General features: G+C 43.4%; 1 protein-coding gene across 1 annotated transcript in view; it reads left to right on the top strand.

Annotated features, from left to right (window-relative positions):
• Positions 1-23164, top strand: part of malrd1 (MAM and LDL receptor class A domain containing 1) — a 51328-nt gene that overhangs the window by 18009 nt on the left and 10155 nt on the right. The window contains 7 exon segments of the mRNA XM_035519947.1: positions 3158-3371; positions 3518-3759; positions 5700-5985; positions 10116-10361; positions 10965-11122; positions 16414-16591; positions 21869-21997. Of these exon segments, the coding sequence (XP_035375840.1) occupies positions 3158-3371; positions 3518-3759; positions 5700-5985; positions 10116-10361; positions 10965-11122; positions 16414-16591; positions 21869-21997 (1453 nt within the window).

Raw genomic sequence — 23164 nt, forward strand, 5'->3', positions numbered from 1 at the left:
TAAAGATTTATTTCTGGTGCTTGGCCTGTATTCTGATGTTCTGTGGCAGCAGACGTTGAATCCACTGCTGTGTGAACTAATGATGTTTTGTGGGCAATAAAGAGCATTCTGGTTTCTTCAGGGGACTTGGGGCTGAACTCAGAAGAGCTGACATTACCAGTCCCAGGGGAAAACTAACATGGCCCTGTGAAGCTGTCATGCTCTGTGCTCTGGCAGTGGTGTGGGGTTAAATGGTAGAGCTCTCTGCCAAGGGGGTACGGGGTGCAGTAGCACAATTAAAAGCGATTAAATCATCTTGAAACTCCAAACATGTAATTAAAAGCAGATCTCCATAATTTCATTCAAGGAGAGGAGGTGTGACTCTCATTTTGCGTTCATGTCAGTCTGCTCCAATGTCCAAATGATGTAAAAAAAAAAAAAAAAGAAAAGAAAAGAACTTTAAACCATGTGATCCTACAAAAAGATTGCTCAGGAAGTTGGAGACTTGGAGAATGTGTGTCAGAGTGAGAGTGGAGCATGGAGCGGAGCATCATAATTTTGCTCGGAGCAAGGAGTGAGTTTTCATAAAGCTGGTGTTGGCATGTTCTCTCGCTGTAAGATCTATCTGGTACCAGCCCAGTGCAACATGTGACAATATCCCATAATGAAACTGCACTGAACATTTTTACAAGCTTGGAGTTCTCTAGGTGTTTTCAGAGTCCATGAAAATGTGCACTGCACAATGCACAGTAGGATAAACAATATTATTGGGTTTTGGGGGGTTTTTTCCTAACAATTTGAGATGAAAGACTTTTGCAGCCTACTGCTGGTTTTCCTTCAGCTCAACGAAACATGACACCTTACACGTGACAATATCGCTGGTGCACGCAGCTTTTCATGGCGTATTGCTTTAATAAAAAGCATTTTATCTGGCTTTAGCTGGGAATAGAGACACCGGAATGGAGTTGGAGCGGAGGCGTTACAAAGAGCTGTGAGTGTGGAGCAAGGGCGGAGCAGGAATAAGAAACTGGAGCGAAGTTGGAACGGAGTGACTACACAGTGCTTTGAGCGAGCCACGGAATTTTCTGCCTCTCCACTCATGTACTCTGGCGTGTGTGTGTGTGTGTGTGTGTGTGTGTATGGGAACCAAAGCACAAACGTTAACTGATTAGAGCAGCACTTGAGCTTTGGGTCTCTGTTCAGAAATACCATGACCTTTCAGCACCTGGTGCTCTTTTTGTATCGTTAACATTTAGCAATGCACGGTGCCCCCCCCCGCTCCATTCCACTCACAAAGACATCCACACTCCACCATGCCCGCTTCCATCCACTACGCGGCTTTGACTGGGCTGAAGTGTCCTCTCTGTGGGATCTCTCAGCTGCCTCCTCTCAAGCCGTACACTCTACACTTCACACTCTACTCAGTGTGCTCAGACGCAGGAAGAAAACTGATAGAATATTTTAATCATTGTATTTTTCATCTTCATGCAATTCATGCATTGCTTAAAACTTCTCACCCACTTTGTTCAATTCAGAACAAATTCCTTATCAGATCACTAGTTATGTTTTGCAAATTAGCATCAGTTAAGTTTGGAGTAAGACAGTTTAATTGTGTGTGTGTGTGTGTGTGAGTGTGTGTGAGTGTGTGTGTGTGTGTGTGTGTGTGTGTGTGTGTGTGTGTGTGTGTGTGTGTGTGTGTGTGTGTGGTGCTCTTTTTGTATCGTTAACATTTAGCAATGCACGGTGCCCCCCCCCGCTCCATTCCACTCACAAAGACATCCACACTCCACCATGCCCGCTTCCATCCACTACGCGGCTTTGACTGGGCTGAAGTGTCCTCTCTGTGGGATCTCTCAGCTGCCTCCTCTCAAGCCGTACACTCTACACTTCACACTCTACTCAGTGTGCTCAGACGCAGGAAGAAAACTGATAGAATATTTTAATCATTGTATTTTTCATCTTCATGCAATTCATGCATTGCTTAAAACTTCTCACCCACTTTGTTCAATTCAGAACAAATTCCTTATCAGATCACTAGTTATGTTTTGCAAATTAGCATCAGTTAAGTTTGGAGTAAGACAGTTTAATTGTGTGTGTGTGTGTGTGTGTGTGTGTGTGTGTGTGTGTGTGTGTGTGTGTGTGTGTGTTTGTACAGCTGACCTCAAGTTTACAGAAAGCTGTAAGGGACAAGTATGTTATGATACTTATCTGAAGATAAAATATATACAGCACATGTAATATTTTGTCATATGTATCTTTTGGTCTTTTACCTTGATCCTTGGTGGCCAGTACTTTGCAGTACTGGCAGAGTTTATCCAAATTTGTTGGGCCTTTTTGGTACAAACCTGATTTTTTGTGTGTGTTTGTGTGTGTACAGTGCACAATATTCTCAATAGGCTTGAGAACAGGACTTTGAGAAGTCCATTTCAAAAGCCTGATTTAGCCATTACAAGTCCATTTTTTGACTAATTTTGGGTCATTGTCCGATTGGAAGGCCCAGTTTTGTCCAAGATTCAACTTAAAATCCAAATCAAATCAAATTTGACAGATGTTGTCACAAAGCAGCTTTACAAATGTCCAAGTCCAACCTCCTGGCTGATATTTTGATATTGTGCTAAAGAATTTTGAATTAATGTTCCATCTTTATTATCCTTTCTACTTTATGATTGAACCGGTTCCACTGACAGCAGTACAGCTCTAGGGTGTAAAACCACCACTCTCATGTTTGAGTAGGTACTGTTTTTTGCTGTTTGGATGCCTTTTTTTTCCAATTATACTTTAGGTCACTGTGACCTAAGTCTTTGTTTCTTCTGACCATAAAATCTTTCAGAAGGCTTTTTCTTAGTTGCATCTGACAATATTGACCAAATTTGCTCTCAGCAGAAAGTAACAATTTGTGGGTTTACTGTTCCAACCATGGCAAAAAGACCAGCGTTCAATAAACCTACATACGGACAATTGTTTTTCAGGTAAACTTGGGACCTGTTGCTTAGAAATGACCACAAATGACATCCATGGCTTCTGAATTCCTCATAATTTGCTTTCTGAAATCTGGCTAGAGCTCCCTAGAAAAGAAGTAGATGTTCTGTACATTCACTCACAGAAAAGGAACAGAAATAATAGAAATTTCAAGGCTGTCATGACTTACAAGTCTCTTGTATGCGTCTGTCACTGGCAGGTGATCCTTCGTGCTAAGCGAGGCATCAGCTACATGGGAGATGTGGTGGTTGATGATGTGGCATTTATAGACTGCGCTCCTCTTGTCCTGTCTGGACTGCCCTGCACAAAGCATGAGTTTGCTTGCGCTAATGGTTACTGCATCCCCCATGGCAACCTGTGTGACTTCATCGACCACTGCGGGGACGGCTCAGACGAGAACCGCTACATCTGCAGTGAGAAACCACGCTGGGAATATGGAAAAGCTGTTCTTTCTTTTACATGTTTTTCAGTTCGTTTTTTTTTCTGTTACTTAATGCATACAAAATGTGTGATTTTTTTTTTGGTGTGTGTGTGTGTGTGTGTGTGGTGATTTCCCCAGAGGGCTTCCGGTGCAATTTTGAATTTGACCTTTGCTCCTGGAGACAGCTGAAGAATGACAGCTCTGATTGGCTAATCAACTCTGAAAGGATGCCGATTCTGCGGACGGGCCCACCCACCGATCACACCTCCCACAGCTCCTCAGGTCACTACCTGTACCTGGAGAGCTTTTTCCCGCTGGCGTCCGGGGCCACGGCACAGATCGTGGGTGTGCTGCTCAGCCATCGTAGCAGAGACTGCAGGGTGAGGGCCTCCATCAGCACAGCGCCGATATCAAGGGAAAGAAAACTGGCCAGTGTTCTGAGTCAAAGGCAATGAGATGGAGGGATACATTAAAGAAATGAACAGATGAGTGGATCATGGACCACTGCATGGAGAGGGCTCCGGGTGGTTGGGAAGTTGGATTAGGAAGGCTGCGTTGGTAGTGCAGGGTTGGGAACTGTAGTGTGCCGCGGGGAAGGCATTGCCGGAAGCTGTCTCTGTGAAATCAGTCAATCAGCCATTGGCCATCTCTCTCACCTTTACCTGTTAACAGCTTTCAGTCAGTCATTCTGTCACAGCTAGAGAGAGAAAGACAGGCCGAAGGGGTGTGTGGGTGTGTGTGTGTGTGTGTGTTTTATTCATATATATATATATATATATATATATATATATATAACAAAGAAAGAAAGCAATTGTTAATCATCCTACATAATGCCTATTCAGGCTGTAATTCAAAAGAAGTCTCTTCCAGCACAACATAGACATTGATTGACTATTCTGTGAGTGTGTGTGTGTGTGTGTGTGTGTGTGTGTGTGTGTGTGTGTGTGTGTGTGTGTGTGTGTGTGTGTGTGTGAGAGTGTGTGAGTGTGAGTGTGTGTGTGTGTGTGTGTGTGTGTGTGTGGAGATGACTGGCTTGCTGCTGGGCAGCCTTTGTCTATCCTCAGATCCACCTACGGTGCTAATCAATCACAGCCTGACAGGCGGAGCCAATTAGAGTGAAGGAGAAGCTGAAGGGACAGAGAACGGGACAGGATAGCTAGAACATGGACCGCGTGTGTGTAAACGTACTGTGCAGCGCGTGTGTGTAAACGTACTGTGCAGCGCGTCTGTGTAAACGTACTGTGCAGCGCGTGTGTGTAAAGTGTGTGTAAATGTACTGTGCAGCGCATGTGTGTAAACGTACTGTGCAGCGCGTGTGTGTAAACGTACTGTGCAGCGCGTGTGTGTAAACGTACTGTGCAGCGCGTGTGTGTAAAGTGTGTGTAAATGTACTGTGCAGCGCGTGTGTGTAAACGTACTGTGCAGCGCGTGTGTGTAAAGTGTGTGTAAATGTACTGTGCAGCGCGTGTGTAAAGTGTGTGTAAACGTACTGTGCAGCATGTGTGTGTAAATGTACTGTGCAGCGCATGTGTGTAAACATACTGTGCAGCGTGTGTGTGTAAATGTACTGTGCAGCAAGTGTGTGTAAACGTACTGTGCAGCGCGTGTGTGTAAAGTGTGTGTAAATGTACTGTGCAGCGCGTGTGTGTAAACGTATTGTGCAGCGCGTGTGTGTAAACGTACTGTGCAGCGCGTGTATGTAAAGTGTGTGTAAATGTACTGTGCAGCGCGTGTGTGTAAAGTGTGTGTAAACGTACTCTGCAGCGTGTGTGTGTAAATGTACTGTGCAGCGCATTTGTGTAAATGTACTGTGCAGCGCGTGTGTGTAAAGTGTGTGTAAATGTACTGTGCAGCATGTGTGTGTAAATCTACTGTGCAGCACGTGTGTGTAAATGTACTGTGCAGCGCGTGTGTGTAAATGTACTGTGCAGCGTGTGTGTGTAAATGTACTGTGCAGCGCGTGTGTGTAAATGTACTGTGCAGCGTGTGTGTGTAAACGTACTGTGCAGCGCGTGTGTGTAAACGTAGCTACTACTGCCTTGCAGTGCATTATTCTGAAACATTTTTACCTGAGGCTCCAGTGACTCAGTATCTTCAGTGGATTTTTAAACATCAAGCTGTTTTCTTAGCTCAGTAGGACTTCTTAATATTGATAAATGATATTTATATTGAACTTTCTTGCCCATTTGGCATCACTCAGATGGCCAACTAGAAACACATAGGCTGGAAAATGCCTGGGGTGAACTGCAGTTTGGTAGTGGTAATTCTTTTCAGTAATAAAATGCAAAGTCTTTTAGAGGCACCTTTCTCTGCGTTGCAGATGGTGTTTTACCTGCATATGTCTGGTGAGGGCGCTGGCACTTTGAACGTGTATCTTCTCACAAGCTCCTCCCACTCCCTCCTGCTCAACCTCACGGGGCATCAAGGCAATTACTGGATCAGACAGGAAGTTGCCCTCTTCTCCAGCGAGCACTTCCAGATCATGTTCGAGGGCAAAGTGGGCCGGATCGGAAAAGGTGACATCTGCCTTGATGACATCACTTTCTCACCGGGCTGCCTCCTTAGCAACACTCCTGATCTGGACCTCCCCACCACCCCACCTTCTGGTAACACTTTAATAAAAAGACAGACAACATGATAAAATAATTCATTACTATTTTATTGCATTATTTAATGACTAGTGTCACATCTGCTCCTCCTGTCACACCTATACTTCCGGACTCCAACTCCCAGAATCCTTCTGTGGATCTCACCATATCCAGTCCAACCTAAGTCTTGCCTGAGTTATCTCTTGTGTGTCCAAGCCAGTTGTTTCATTTGCAGTCTGTTTATGCCTGCTGGTTTTGACACTTTCCCGTTTTTGCCTAACCCTAGCCTGTTATTCTTTGCCTGGTTTATTGACTCGCGTCTGCTGGCCCTCATCTGTTCTGGACTCTGTGTATGGTTTGCCCTATCATTTTTTCTGCCTGGCCTTCATTAAATCGTTTTATATACATTACGAACTTGCCCTTGTCTCCGTTCCCAAAATCCAGTGTGATAACTAGGTGTATCCTATGGCACCGATCACTCAAATGAGGCTGTATCTTATGGCCTGGACACCTCTCTAGATTATTTATGACACAAGATTTTTAATTCCAGCATCACAGCCTGGAAACTGCCCAACGTCACTAACCTATTTAGACCTTCCAGGGTTATAGCCCTCTGCTGTGCTCCTGCTACCATTTTATCTGAATGTCTCCTTCTCTTATCTTATTGCTTTTCCACTGCCAGCTTCCTCTTCCTACGCCATTACAGTGCCTTTATTTTTCTCCCTTCTCTCCGGATATCCGTATTTCAATATTCCTCACGTTTCTTCACTTTCCGTCTCATATTTCAGTGCCTCATCACTGCCTTGGCTTTATTATGACTCCAGATGGATAATGCAGTCGAAACACCAATTCATGTTTTGTCGCAGTCATGTTCAATAAAGCGCGAGGTCACTCACTTTCTCCTTCCACCTCCCACAACCCCTTTGGTTTGGCCTTCCCCACCCCTCCTCCAATGGGTGGCTTTAGTGAGGGTTCACCCCACAGATGCAGGTAAACCCAGTGGAAGACAAGTGGCCAGGACACCTTGCAGGTGCCCATTGCTTTCTAAAGACACATGTAGACTAGGTGATATGAGGAAATGAGAGAGAAATATTTTGTTATGAAGCATCATCCAAAGTCAGTGCATGTACTTTACTTATATGTCTGCCAATAAAGCAGCTTGCCAAAGTAGATTCAATAAAGCAACTGATATGTTGTAGTGCTGTGTGAATATCCCATAAGAATCAGAAAGGAAACAACATCCAGATATTGCTTTTTTTTTTTTTACCTAGTTGTTGCTATACTGTTGCAAATATAGGGGTTAAAATTAGTTTGTTTGGTGTATTGGTTCCACTGGTTGAATAACCTCTCTTAATGCACAATTATTCTTATTAATGAGATCTTTTTGTGTCTGCTTGCAAAGGGCCGCTGGATGTCCCTCTAGTTATTTACACGTTAGCTCTACGGGGAAAGAGGCAGGATAAGTGAGAAGGTCCGAGAAAGAGGTGTGAGATTTAGTCATTTCTAGTTTGTTGTCCCATTGATTGCCCAGACCACGGGGTGTAAGAAGAAGAGGGAATACATGAGTTTTTATCCAGAGCATTCATGTGTAACAAATTCTGTGAGTGTGATCTGTGTGTGGTCCTCTTCGAGAGAAAGTCCCGGGTGTGTTGGTGGGCGGGCACGTATGTGTACGTGTGCGTTTCCATTAGGCATAGTTTTGATGGCAACAGGCTAAAATAGGCAACGCAATGTGAATACACTTCTCAAATACAGAAAAGTGGATGAACGCAATAAAATGTGTGTTATTACATATAGTATACTATAATGGCCCAAACTATTTGCATTACCAGCTAGTTTGCTGATTGCTGTTGGCATTTGTCAGAGTGTCCATGACACCTGTACCCCGCGGGTTTATTTCTGTTACGTTTTGTCTCTACAGCTTTCTTTGAACTACTTATCCCTCCTCATCCCTGTGCTTAATGTTTCCACTACTGCTGTCAACAAATATTAGAAATTACAGTTAGCTTAGCATTCCAGCAGTACAACCAGAGGGCACATATCGAAAATGACTATAGCCTGATGTCTGCTAGCATTCTTTATGCTAGAGACCTAGTGTTTTGGGGCACTCTAGCATCAATAATGTAAGTAGCCTACTTTTGCGTTTTTACTAGCACTTTATTGTAAATTATCCGTCAGGGTAAAATATCTTTCTTGTCACATTTCTTGGAATTGTGCCTTAAAAATGTGTAAATAAAGATACAAAGTCTAGGCTACTGTACCGACTGAATAAATATTGAAGACTAGAGACAGAAGCTTCATGCATTTCATGCAAGTCCCCAGTGGTTTGATTATTTCCAGTTTCGTGTCAAGGAAAACTTATGTCTCTCACTGTATTGTTTTCCGCTCTTATGGACATAATGCAAAAAATGAAAAAGAAAAAGAAATATTGGAATGGTTTGAACCTATGTGTTTTTAAGAAGTCCTGCCCATGTCTTGTCATCTCTGCGTTAGTGTACTTCATCTCTTTGTGTACGTTAGCCCTGCACCATGGACTTGAAGAAACTTGTTCCAGTGTATACAGCCTCTACAGAGGAATGATTATAAAGTCTTTTTGACTTTTTTGCTTTTAAGTTAGCATCTAAGCCCTGTTTATCGTCGTCTTGATATTTCCTGTATTCTGAACTGTCCTGTGACGCAAACTGAAAACAGCTGAAAACTGGTTCGTCTTAAATATAGATACCAAACCCATATATGGGTCCAGCCTCTGACCCAGCCCCTTACAAAACTACATTAGCATCCTACTTCTGACCCCGCCCCTTATGGTAGACCAGTATGTAATGAACTGGCTACGTGATGAATGACAGCATCATTAATTAAGTCACTTTTCAGTTAGCTATAGCAGGTTGGATGGACTGTATACCTGTCAAAGCCTCTTTGCAACTAATCAGTATGAATATGCAATGAGATGAACCCCCTTAACTAGAACTGAACAAGGCTGCTTATGAAATATAAATAGCCAACTAGCTATATTTTGACTAAAACTAAGAATATTTGTACCAAGCATTATTAATTCATTTTTATATTTTCAATGCTAGAGCAAAGTTAGGTTAGATAGACTCCATGAGTTTGTCTTTGGGATCTCCGCAGTGTTTTAATTAACAGTGCAGGAGTGTATTAACTAGTTATCTCCACCCATTACACCAAGACAGTTCTTCCATGCATGTGTGTTCTTATGTTTTCTCCACCTACTTTTGGTACCTAGCTTTGGGAGACTCAAAAACCCGAGCATGTCGACCCCATGCTACTCTTCAACTCTGTCAGTTCAAAGACTATCCTGACAATATTTGCGACCGGGGACCCATTTGCTTCAGAGAAGCAGGACCCTGCCTGTGGGGTAACACGGCCCTGGCGCACTGCAGGTCTGCGCTCTCTGCAGGGTCCCCGAGCCCCTCATATTCAGTCATCGTGCACACTAAGCAGGCCCAGAGTTTTAATCACGCACTACGTTCCAGAGCCAGTCGAACTGAGCAATCACGCAATCCAGATGAAGCACATTTTACACGGCCAGCTGCTGTTCCCTTCTTTACCCTTGAGTGAGGCGGTTATAACAGCCTGTCTCATTGCCTGTAGAGTATTGAACATTGTCTCTACTCGAACATCATGCTCTTTATATACCGGCTCGTATGTTTACAGTTTTGGCTTCTAGACTGATTTAGCAGGACTCTCTGGAGTAATGGACTTATTCTCCAAGAAAGGAATGAAACAGACTGTGGGGGTGAGTTAAAAGACCTTCTTTCTGCTTCTAGCCCCCGGGGCCTCCCATCCCCCTCCCGGCAGAGGAAGGAATGATTTGATGATTTATTTGTTCTTTCATTCAGTGATTTACAGACTCCTATTCTCTTCCTCACAGTTCGTCATGCCTGCAGTGCACTTCCAGCCCACGATCCTTCAGACACACAAACACACACACTGTGCAGTCGTCAACTTATCACTGCAAAGTCACATGTGTATTTTTGTATACATTCCAAACTTTTCATTAATTCGTTTATTTATTTTACTGTGTGTAATTGACAAAATGTGTGGGCATTTCCTTTTGCTAACTGCCTGGGCCGTTCTCTGCTTGTGTTCATTTACACACTTGCGCATGTGGCTGTGTGTCTCCGCAGGCTCCTGTCCGCTAGGGTTACTTCAGTGCGTCAGTGGTGGCTGTTACAAGGCTGATGAGTCTTGCGATTTCACTGACAACTGTGGAGATAACACTGACGAAAAAGACTGTGGCACGTCCTGCTCTTTTGAACATGGGCTGTGTGGTTGGAAGAGTTCTCAGGTGGAGCATTTTGGTTGGAATCTGGGTACAGGATCTGCCCAGAAAATTAGACCACCACATGATCACACTTTGATGAATGAAAATGGTAAGACCTTTGCCCTCAGATCGTTATGCGCACGCACACAGACACACACACACACACACACACACACACACACACAGACACACACACAAGGAAATCCTGGATATCAGTCAACAAGCCTGACGAGAACACTGTTTTGTACATATATAAACATAGCTTAGTGTCCTTCATAGGCTTCCATAGGCTATGCTTACCAAGCATGCTTTGTTAGATGATTTGATCACAACATGCTACATAATAAGATTCGATCAACTGAAAGTGTAACACAAATGACCTGGATTAATCTTGATAAAAGTGAGTTGAGGCTATGTTCAGACTTCACAGCCACTCTGGTTACAGCACAATGTGCCGTACTCAGGACGAACCATTTTGTGAGTACACATTTAACCCCTGCTGATTCTCCTACTAATTTTCCTAAACCCTGGTAAACGTTGCTGTGCATTTATGTGGATTTTCATTACTCATTATATACTGTGCTGCTGTGTCTGAAGTGTGACCCTAAAAGCGTATGCTTTTGGGACTATGTTAGTCCAGTTATTTTCTACAGGAGTTTTCATACATGGACCCAATATTGAGTAATGCATTTTTTCTCTCTCTCTCTTTCAGGTCACTTTATTTACTTGGCAGCAACTCCAGTCGGCTTAAAGGGGGATAAAGCTCATATGAGAAGTTCAGTATGGAAAGAGTCTAGCACAACCTGCAAACTGTCTTTTTGGTACTACATTTCCCACAAGGCAACAGGAGTCATACGTCTCTTCTTAAAGGTAATATGTCCAGGAGTCCCAGATGAAAGGCAGAATTAAACTTTTTAAAAATGACATGAACCATGGATTAAATGAGAAAATGATGGAGCTAGGCATATTTCACCACTATGTGCAGCGCACAATCCGAACATCTGTCATTCAGTTGCACGTGAGGTGACCCCAAGAGAGGAAAAAAAAACTTTCAAAAAACATTTACTGGAAGAAAAAACATTTTCAAGTCAGTCACGGCTATCTTGACTGTATGTTTTACACACAGGATGTTCTTTATATGAAGCAGTTGATACATCATAGATCATTATGGTCTCACTGGAAATAGCCCTCTATACACACAGATAATACAAAATCCTTTCAGTTGCTTTGAAGCTTCTCTACATTCTCTCTCTCTCTCTCTCTCTCTCTCTCTCTCTCTCTCTCTCTCTCTCTCTCTCTCTCTCTCTCTCTCCTTCCCTCATTCTTCTGGGTGGTATATAAGCTCCACAGGCAATGCCATGGCATTGATGCTTGGTGGGTACCATCTGTACAGAGGGTAGAGAGATGCCAGCTGTCTGTGTGGTCGTCTGGTCACCCATATACCAGAGTAGCCTTTTCCTACCATCTGGCCCTGCGGTTAGGAGAGAGTCACTCTCAGACTGTGTGTGTGTGTGTGTGTGTGTGTGTGTGACTGAGAGATGTGTTAAGAGAAAAGCATTTTAGAGATGTTTTATGGAGGGAATATTCTGCAAAAGGTCATTATTCTTTAAGCAGATGGACTGAATTATTGTCTACTTTTGTCTTAACTTTGCTTTAATGGTACATAGAGGTATTAGTTAAGATCAGACTTTTTTGTGCTAATGTGAGAGTAAGTGTGTGTGTGTGTGTGTGTGTGTGTGTGTGTGTGTGTGTGTGGTGTGTGTGTGTGTGTGTGTGTGTGTGTGTGTTTTATTCAGTGAAATATATTCCTGTAAACCTTCATGCACATTCACCTGCTGATTACTGTGACAATCTGAATAACGGACAATAACAGATATTCGGTAATGAGAATACCTGTATACCTGCTCTTTACATGGATCTATCTCTCTGTTCCTACCTCTACAATGCCTTTTCATCCTGCTCTTATTCGCATTCATTGCATTCACATTTCATGCTGTTTAGTTTGTAATAAAAACCCAGCTGACGATAGTCTTATGTCGCTGGCCTTATTATAATGTTCTCACCTTCTAAAGTATGGGCTTGGCTCAGCTAGTAGACAGAGCTTACACTGCAAGCCTTCCTGGGTTTTGTGAGTGTTGCATATGTGTATTAAGACATATTTGGTTCAATGGATTGGAGAGAGAGTGAAGCAGAGAACACGCAAGTGAATGAGCGAGTGGGAGAAGAGCTATCAAACGATGACCGGAGCAGCTGGCTTGGTGAAAAGCTATAAATACAGGCTGATGAACAGGGTGATGAGTACAGATATGAATCAGCTATGCAGCACTAAAGGAATGGCAGTGGCAAATATTTGTTTTATTGCAATTATAGCTTTGCCTGAGTTTTGACAAAGTCATGAGTGAAATGATCTAGTGAGTAGGTGCTGGAGATGAACACTTTCTCACTCACACACACACACATGCGCGCGCACACGCACACACACACGCGCACGCACACACACGCACAAAAGAGTGAAATTACACATTTGCATGTATTTTCCTATCGAGACAGGAACAAAAGGTCTGATGTGTTTATCCTCAGTCTCACGTGTAAGTGTGCCTAGGGTTCTGCACGGTGTTTATCCTCAGTCTCACGTGTAAGTGTGCCTAGGGTTCTGCACGGTGTTTATCCTCAGTCTCACGTGTAAGTGTGCCTAGGGTTCTGCACGGTGTTTATCCTCAGTCTCACGTGTAAGTGTGCCTAGGGTTCTGCACGGTGTTTATCCTCAGTCTCACGTGTAAGTGTGCCTAGGGTTCTGCACGGTGTTTATCCTCAGTCTCACGTGTAAGTGTGCCTAGGGTTCTGCACGGTGTTTATCCTCAGTCTCACGTGTAAGTGTGCCTAGGGTTCTGCACGGTGTTTATCCTCAGTCTCACGTGTAAGTGTGCCTAGGGTTCTGCACTGTGTTTATCCTCAGTCTCACGTGTAAGTGTGCCTAGGGTTCTGCACGGTGTTTATCCTCAGTCTCACGTGTAAGTGTGCCTAGGGTTCTGCACGGTGTTTATCCTCAGTCTCACGTGTAAGTGTGCCTAGGGTTCTGCACGGTGTTTATCCTCAGTCTCACGTGTAAGTGTGCCTAGGGTTCTGCACGGTGTTTATCCATAGTTAAGCTCGTCTGCACTGCCTCGCCCTCCTCACCAGGTCGGCCTGAGACGCGGGCTGACGGATCGGCTGTCCTGCAGCCACGCTGTTGCAATTACCTTCTCCACGCGCTGTGAAACTGTTCGAGGCACTGCAGAGGGCCATCTCCCACCCTCCGCCGCCAAGCGGTGTGGACTTCCCACCAGGAAATGTGATTGAAAATGGATGACGCATAGCTGACCACAAACTCGAAAAAAATTCGAAAGCATTTTAATAATATGCTTTGAGGTATGCTGGCAGTCCAGAGTGCATTGGATGAATGTAATGGGCTCCAGATTAAACTGGAGGAACATGGCACAAGAATTTATTAAGCAGAGGTGTGATTAAGAATGTGTCTGGTAAAAAAGTATATGAAATTCTGATTTGTGTCACTGATTACATAAGATGACTCATCTTTTTTGGGTTGTCTGTGAATGTAGTTGTCTTTTCACAGCAAAGGGGCCAATGAAGCACTTTGTCTTCACACGGAGATAAAATGTGAGAAACAACGAATGAAAAATGTTTCAGTTTATGATATGTAGGCTATAAAGTAGTCAATCCATAACATTAGGACTGTAGGATAATGATTCAACCTAGGCATTCACTATGCGAAACAGCCAAGCTATCAACATGCAACCTGTTCCAGTTTCTTGGTTTCTTTTTAGTGTTTAGTATTCAGACCTCCCACCCACACGGCAATGTTCTCTAGTATTTGACATCATCAGCTCGTTTCGTCACTCTGTATTGTCAGCTCAGTAGTTTCCAACAATCAACTGACAAAACATGTCACGCGCTGACTGACGTGATGGAGAGGAATCCCGGCAGATCTGATGCGTCATTTCATTTCAACTGCCGTAGTGCCACTTCGGAGACTCCTTTGACAGTAGAGGGCAAGACGGTTTGAAGCCAGCAAAAAAAATCGACAGCTTTACGCCTTCGGACTGAAATTTATGGCAGCAGAAAACTGCCTCACAGAGCCCTGATCTGGGCAGTTATACTCGTCTGCGCCTTTGTGAATCTGAAGCAGTACCGTTTGTGAGGAAATAAGCAAATTTTTAAAAAGTACAGTAAAAGCCTTATAGATGATACTAATAGGGAGCTTTTTTCCTCCCGTTGTCAAGCAGGTTATGTAAGTTGAAAACTTTGTTGCTAATTTACAAATAAGGAAGTCTTTGGCACTTCTGGGCCCAGAATTCAAAATGCATAAAAAGCAAATGAGTTAATGAAACAGCTTGTATAAAATGGCTTCAGAATTTATAGCTACATTAAGATCCCACTGTTGCAGTAGCAAATCAAAAATCGTACCATATGAACTCTGCTGGTAGTGTTTTATGAAGGCAGTGGCTTCGAAAATGTGACGAGAAGATGGTCAAGAAACGAGGAGGTGATCACTGAAAATCTTTCTTGTAATCTGCTAAGAAACTAACGAGTGGACTGTTAATTCAAGTTTGTGTCCACATTCCTTTTTGGACTTAATTGTGAAGTGAATGGTTCTTAATGATTCCTGGAAAATGCTTGTTTTTAATCATGAGATACCAAATCAAATATTTATTCTGAAGACTATTGTCTATAACAATGTGCTACTGTAGATTATACATCAGCTAAATTGTGCTAAGTCAGAAGGTTAGAAGTTTGGAAGACGGGTATGATGAAATGTGATCTGTCCATAAACTAGAAAACACACACACACCTACACACACACACACACACACACAGACGGACACTCGCACACAGACATGCCCACAAACACACACAAGGCACATATGGATCAGCTCTGTGATGCAATTTACTTCAAGCAGCGATCCGCTCCAAATGAGTGCCTGTAATACATTAAGTATTAGAGTGTGTGAGTGTGTGAGTGTGTGTGAGAGAGAGGGAGCGAGAGAGAGGATTGTGACAATTGTAGCATAGGGAGGAGTTGATGGGAGAACAATTGTGTGCTAACTAGATGATGAATATTTCAATGTGGGCCCATTGAACGAGAGAGAGAGAGAGAGAGAGAGAGAGAGAGAGAGAGAGAGAGAGAGAGAGAGAGAGAGAGAGAGAGAGAAAACAATGCTGGTATGTAGTTTGCATCTTGCATAAACTACATTAGAAATTAACTTTTAACCAAATTATTTTAGTGTAGTTACTGAAATTAAAGTTGGGCATAGGTATATGTAAATTCATTCATCAATAGACTTGTGGAAACTCCTTCTCAAAAGCATGAAAGTATATGTGATTCTATGTGTCGGAGTGTGTGTTTGGGGCCGGGGGGTTTGTTGGCTCTTTGTGGACACTAAACTCTTCACACACCCAAAAGATTTAGACAGTAATACAAAACTCATGTGTGCATGTGCTTGTGCATGTGCATGTAAAAGACATTAAATACTATCTATAATGGTTTGTTTTATATATGTATTTTGGCAAAGGTTTTATAGTGATTGTGAATGCTGATTTGTAGGTCTCTGGGCCTTAGTGTTAAGAACTAGTGCCACTTCACAAATGGGAGTTGCACAGTTATATTACAGTAACTAATATTAATGTAATGAACCATTTTAGAGAAGCAGGAGGTGCACTTGATTTTCACGCTTCCTGAGACAGCAGATGTTACAATATGGAGCAGTCAGCTCTGAAGCAATCTTCTAAGCCACATTTATGGCACAGTTTGACACACTAACTACATTGAAGACGCACATTCTTGGAAAGTGCATGAGCAAGCTGGTTTGTTATTAACCACAGTTCACTGTGGAAGGGTGGCCCAGATCTGCCCTTTGCTTTCAGATAAAGTCATCAGTAGTATCCAGCGTAATACAACCGAGTCTGTTGGAGCTAAACCCTGAAAAGTGGTAGGTCTTCAGGACTAGAACTGGACCTTCTGGTAAAGAGTGGCTAATGTTAAGTTTATTAAGTGCTCCAGTCTCTTAAATGGTCCAAGCCCAATTCCAGAACGACTGGGTTTTTTTAGTACTGATTTGTAACAGTGCGCCACACTGTTTCCTGTGTGTCATATGGCTGGGCAGATGCAACGAGAGGTGAAGGAGCTGTGGATGGAGCAGACCACCATGCCTGTGTGGAGGAGGGCCGAGGTGCCTTTGAGGAACCTCAGGAACTTTGAGCTCATCTTTGAGGCGGAGCGTGCCAGAGACGTCAGCGGCGGGGCAGCACTGGACGACCTGGAGTTCAACGACTGCACGCGCAGTGAGCAGGAGGCGGGGCATGTTTCTGTCCTGAAAAAACACAAACACACACACAGCACGCCACTTAATTATCAGACGGGGCGGGACCAGGGGTTCCTGGAAAAATAGACCTATTCAATTTTCTGTTTTTTAAATGTACGTATATGGAAAGAACTAAATGGATTGGGGCTGCCTAGTCAGGTGTCTTGACACGGCTAGGGATCATTAAATGTGTACTGAAGAGGTGGGACTTTATTCTTACGGTCTTCAGTCCGCAAGGGACTCGGCTGTACCATTGGGTAGCTGGAGTTCATTCCACCATGTGGGTGCTAGTACAGAAAAGAGTCCTGAGGAATGTCTTCCCTGTGTCTGGAGGGGTGATGGTTTGACATGCTGTACAGTATAAGGTAAGGCGTGTACTTTAAAATAGGATGGGACAGAGCCTCGAAGCACCTTTACATTTTTAGCTCTTGGCAGACACCCTTATCCTAGTTCATGTGACAGGGTGCTCCCTGAGAACCAGACCTTGACCTCACACTTGCTAGCACTCCTTACTCCTCTACCTGGTGAGCTACAGAAGCACCTTTACAACACTGTTGGGATTACACTGCCTGAGAGCTCGACCAGCACAAAGAGAGAATGAAAAGAGCTTGGTTTCCATCTGGTGTAACGCACACAAACACATTTGACACTCTTCAGATTACAACTTTTAATTTCCCCCAAGTCTCACTTTGGGTTGATGTTCATGCAGATACATGACCATCAAGACCCTTGGGTAGTTCTCAGTGGTGCCTAATAAAAATATCTTATCGCTTTGTTAATTGGCTGAGAGAAAGATGTGCTATTAACTATTTCAGCCAAACTTGACCAGGGGAAAAGGGGTTTAATTTCCATCCTGTCAAGATAAGAGCAACACAGAGAGAAGTTAGCCAGCTATCAGCAATGCAGAAATATTTGATGAAGGTACCTGAGAAGTACAAGCTGTCCATACCTGAGGCCTTGGAGACTAACGAGGAAAGATTAACATGTTGATGATGTTCTCACACAAGAACAGACCCACCAAAGCTGGAGACTGAACAATACTGGAAAAGCATATGGGAGAAGGAGGCATCACACAACAATGCCCAGTGGTTGATGAACCTGAGAGCAGACCACAGCAACCTCCATGAACAGGACCCATTACACTAGCAGATATCCAAAAACGGTATCAAATATGAAAAGCTGGACAGCTCCAGGCCTGAACTGAACTCCATGAACATCTGGCAGCACAAATGAACCAGCTGCTAATGGACTGAACCCATTCTGAATAGTTAACTGAAGGCTGGACAGTCTGGATGCTGAAGGACCCCAGAAAAGGGCAGTTTCATCCAACTACTGGCCGATAACCTGCCTCTGCACAGCATGGAAGATCTTGTCAGGTATCATTTGTGGCTAAGGTGAATAGGCACATGGCTCAATACATGAGCAGGGCCCAGAAAGGCATTGAGAAGAACACCAGAGGAGCCAAACACCAGCTACTGAAGACTGTAAGACCAGACAGACCAACCTGTGCACCTCCTGGATTGAGTACAAGAAAGCCTATGTTTCAATAGATTCCGCACACATGGATGCTGGAATGCTTGATGTTGAATAACATTAACACACCTCTCAGTGGGGCTGTGGAAGAAAACCCTAGTGGCCAACTTCAGATCAATAGCACAAGCCACCATCGAGTGTAGGATTTACCAAGGAGATGCCCTGTCCCTGCTGCTGTTCTGTATCGGCCTGAACCATCTCGGTAAGATATTCATCACGAGTGGCTACGGATACCAGCTGCAAAATGAAATAACTAGCAGCCACATCCTCTACATGTGTGAGCATCAGAGCCACTCTGATCAGAGGAGTACTGGTTTGACCAAAGGACAGTTACTGGTGACATTCACCTCATATATATATTTACTGTAAATACACTAGTAAATACTGCGGTTGGATGTGGTACACTCAGTTATTTTAAGGTGCTTTTGTGTTGTTCCAAGGACAGTACTGTGCAGAACCTAATGATGTTTCTACAGCAATAAGCAGAAGTTACCAGTTTGGCCAGCCAAACATTTATATACCCCTGGATACTCGCAGGTCCCTCTTGTTAACAGATAACTAATATAGTTTCATAAATAATATCTACAGACATCAACTTTACAAAAAAAATAGAATGAGCAAGAAAAACAGGTCATACATGAAAACAAGTCTCAACTGTTCAAAGAAGAAAAGTTCATTATAATCAGTTAATTATAATCAGTTAATTAACTTTGGAGTGCACAGAAGTTACTGAAATAGGATTGGTAGCCAATAAATACAAATATGGAGAAGGTGTGTCTAATAAACTAATTCCATCTATTTTTAGGTATGGTATTGTCCATGTACATGCTTAAACAGACATGCATGCCTTGTGATAGCGCAGATGTACATAGACAACACACGTATAAGAAAAACTGACTATTTCGAACATTTACATCCGTTGTATTAGCCGTCATCTACCCCTGCCTGGGTGGTGTGTTTCTAAAAGAGAAATGCTGCTAAACGGAAATGTTTAGGTGGCAGAAAACCACCCCAGCAATGACAGTGTAAAAAAAAAAAAAACACAGCTGCTCTGCTGGTACAGGTACACACATACCAGCACACCACCAATAACCGCACCGTTACCATTCCAGTGTCCATGCTGGGTTGAGCATGGCCCAAGCAGTCTGCCACCCAAATGCTCAGCAGTGGGCTTGGGTGGAGAGATTTAGCAGTAACCAATGGGATAGGAGGTGGCTGGCAAACTGCACATGGCAACAGATGGGCTACAGTAGTAGTACAGCATGCCTCTAAATCCACACCTCTAAAGCTACACCTCTAAAGCTACACCTTTAAGTCTACACCTCCGAATATACACTTCTAAATATGTACCTCTAAATCCACATTCTGAATATGCAATATCAGTTAAGTTAGTTGGACATAATAAAGTGGTCAGTAAGAGGTACGAGGTAGATGTTCCAGCCTACTCACTAACACATAGTCTGTTTCTCTCTCTCTCTCTCGCTCTCTCTCTCTCTCTCTCTCTCTCTCTCTCTCTCTCTCTGTGTCTCTCTCTCTCCTGCTCTCTCTTTCTCTCTCTAGTCAAGTCCAAGCCAAGATGGCTTTATTGGCTCAGCTGTGCAAAGCACAGTGTTTCAGAAGCACTGATTAGAAACGCTGATTATTAGCTGCATTAATAAAAGTAATATCAGTAAAAATATAGCTAACAATTACAACAAAAGCACCACCACCACAACCAATAATAATAATAACACTATTAATGGCAGCTAAAAAGATCTTATAACTAGGTAACTGTGAACATATTGTAAGATGTAGCCCTGGGTGATGTAGAGCATATCCGTTATGTCTCCCAGGACTGTTGTCCTACTCACTCTCTCTCTCTCTCCCTCACTCTCTCGCTCTCGCTCTCTCTCTCTCTCTCACTCTCTCTTTCTCTCTCTCACTCTCTCTCTCTCTCTCTCACTCTCCCTCTCTCTCTCCCTCTCTCTCGCTCTCTCGCTCTCGCTCTCTCCCTCTCTCTCCCTCTCTCTCGCACTCTCTCTCTCTCTCACTCTTTCTCTCTCCCTCTCTCTCGCTCTCTCGCTCTCGCTCTCTCTCTCTCTCCCTCACTCTCTCTCTCTCTCCCTCTCTCTCTCTCTCTCTCCCTCTCTCTCTCACTCTCCCTCTCCCTCTCTCTCTCTCTCTCTCACTCTCTCTCACTCTCCCTCACTCTCTCTCTCTCCCTCTCCCTCTCTCTCACTCCCTCTCTCCCTCACTCCCTCTCTCTCTCTCTCCCTCTCTCTCCCTCTCACTCTCTCTCTCTCTCTCTCTCTCTCTCTCGCTCTCCCTCTCCCTCTCTCTCTCTCTCTCTCTCTCTCTCTGCAAGCAGTGGTCCACGGGGACATACGCACTCCCATTTGTTCTCTCTGTCACTCTCTTTTTCTTTTTATGCATCACCTTCACTGTCCTCCTACCCTAGCAGTAAAATCAGAGAGGCATTTAACAACATTGTGAGAGCAGGGCTCATCAGAGCTGCTTTAATATTCATCCCTTATGTGTGTGTGAGATAACTACTAAAATCTGTAACGTCAGTATGAAAAACCCCTCAGTAACAATAGAAACTGAGAGTTGTCTAAGGCTGTTGCTTTTGAACGATTGCCATTTCCCATAGTGCACTGCTGTTCCACTGCCATGGAGCGAAGCTTCACTCTCAGCTCAAACGTAGACACTTTTGCTCCCTGTGGTTAGATGTGGTCTGAGCTCCTCTAGAGGACGTGCGCCGGTGTTTTGTATGATTGCCTTAAAAGGTCTGACTGGGTAAAGTAGTATAAGATTGCCTGTAAAAGGCTAATGGGTGATGTAGGAAGGTTTGGTCCAGTGGCGAGAGTTAATGTGCTATGTGAATATAGGTATTGTAGTTTAGTTTCACAGCACTGACCCGTGAAAGAACATGCCAGTGAGCTACTGGCGGAGCTGACTGTAGTTAATGAGAAGACGGCTAATACCTACTGTTCTGGTGAGAGAGAGTGAGAGAGAGTTGATGGCCGGCAAGGTTCAGCGTGATTTCATAGGGACATCATGTTATATGCATTTGTAAAGAGGGTAAATTGAATAGTTGTGTCTAAGTTTTAGCTCCTTGTCAGAGTTCTTTGAAAATTGGTCTGATGCTACATTGAAATTGTATTTGTCCTCTGGGCAGGTTGTGGTAATTAGAGCAACCATGTGTGTTAAGGACTGGGATTCTGGCAACTATATCACACACACACACACACACACACACACACACACACACACACACACACACACGCACAGCTTTCACTGTAATAATAAGTTCTATATATTAGTTCTACATATTGGAACACCAGCTCAATTTGTTTACCCGGCACGTCCAATGTGTGTGTGTGTGCGTGTGTGTGCACGTGTGTGTGTGTGTGTGTGTGTATGTGTGTGTGTGTGTGTGTGTGTGTGTATGTGTGTGTGTGTGTGCGTGTGTGTGTATGTGTGTGTGTGTGTGTGTGTGTGTGTGTGTGTGTGTGTGTATGTGTGTGTGTGTGTGTGTGTGTGTGTGTGTATGTGTGTGTGTGTGTGCGTGTGTGTGTGTGTGTGTGTATGTGTGTGTGTGTGTGTGCGTATGTGTGTATATGTGTGTGTGTGTGTGTGTTTGTGTGTGTATGTGCGTGTGTGTGTGTGTGCGTGTGTATATGTGTGTGTGTGTGTATATGTGGTTGTGTATGCGTGTGTGTGTGTCTGTCTCTCTGTCTGTCAGGTACCGTACATCCTGGATCCTGCCCTGCAGCCACAGATTTTGTGTGTAACAGTGGTGGGTGTGTAGAGTCCAGCCTGGTGTGCGACAGTAAAGCAGACTGCTCCGATACGTCTGATGAAATGGACTGCTGTGCGTAGAGCTCCATTCATTCGTCTCCATTTGTTGTCTATAGCAACATTTTACACACCGCCCTCACGTAACCTAAGTCTTTAACGAGTACTGGGAGAACATGAAGACTTTGCATTTTTGGTTTGGAAGCTCCTGTGCACACTGGCAATCATGATGAATTGCTCACATGCACACATTCCATGCAGTTGTGTTAGCAAGTGTGCTGATGTGCATGAAGGGATCTGTTCTGTTTGTTTGGCACACTGGGATAAATGTGCTATATACTCAGTACCTGCAGTCTGGGTGCAGGATTTTATTACACACACACACACACACACACACACACACGGAATAGGATTCAATTGCTTGAATCAGACAGCCATTTCTCTTACTGCATGGCCATGACTCAGCCAAATTGAGTTTGACACATGGCTATTGGTGAGAAAATGGGTATAAATCCTAAAATGAGGCCAAGAAAATCAGTGTAAAATCAATATGTTTGCAGAGAGAAATTTGCAAAGAGAAATTGTTGCTCCAATCAGTTGCAGTCAGAAAGCAAAGTGTAAGGAGTGAAAGAATTGGTAAGTCAATCAGTGTGCATAAGGCTTTAAAAAAAAGCCTTATGATAGTATTTTAAACAGTTTATGGTAGTCATCACAGTTGGTGAGAGACGTAGGAGGTAAGACGTCTTTAATTGTGTGTCACTTTTCAGACACATTGATTATATAAAAGTGCTTTACACAGACATAGAAGAATAAAATTGAATATAATAAACTTTACTATTATTATCACCTCAGTTCAAACACTCTTAGCTGACTCTTTTCTTTGTAAACAACATTCAAGCAATTTTTCGTTACTGCCAGTGTTGAAAGTGAACAATGTCCTTGACTTAATCTATGACTGTTCGCTGCACTTTGACCTTCTGTACCAACCAAAAAGCTCAGAAATCGCTATCTCCTTATTTCAAATTAACAGCACATCAGCATTCACACCTAGGTGTGCCTTTCAAATTACAGCTAATGTACAAGTATGAAACACAATTTTTCAAACTAAATTGTATCCATAAATAAGTATAATAAGTTCACATATTCATGAAGTTCCATCTCAGAGTTAAATAAGCCAAGGCCTTTCGTTGCATTGGAATTATGGCAGCCCATGCTTAGCACACTGGAACTGGGACGCTGTGTT

This window comes from Electrophorus electricus, chromosome 19, assembly GCF_013358815.1.
Source record: "Electrophorus electricus isolate fEleEle1 chromosome 19, fEleEle1.pri, whole genome shotgun sequence".
NCBI lineage: Eukaryota > Metazoa > Chordata > Actinopteri > Gymnotiformes > Gymnotidae > Electrophorus > Electrophorus electricus.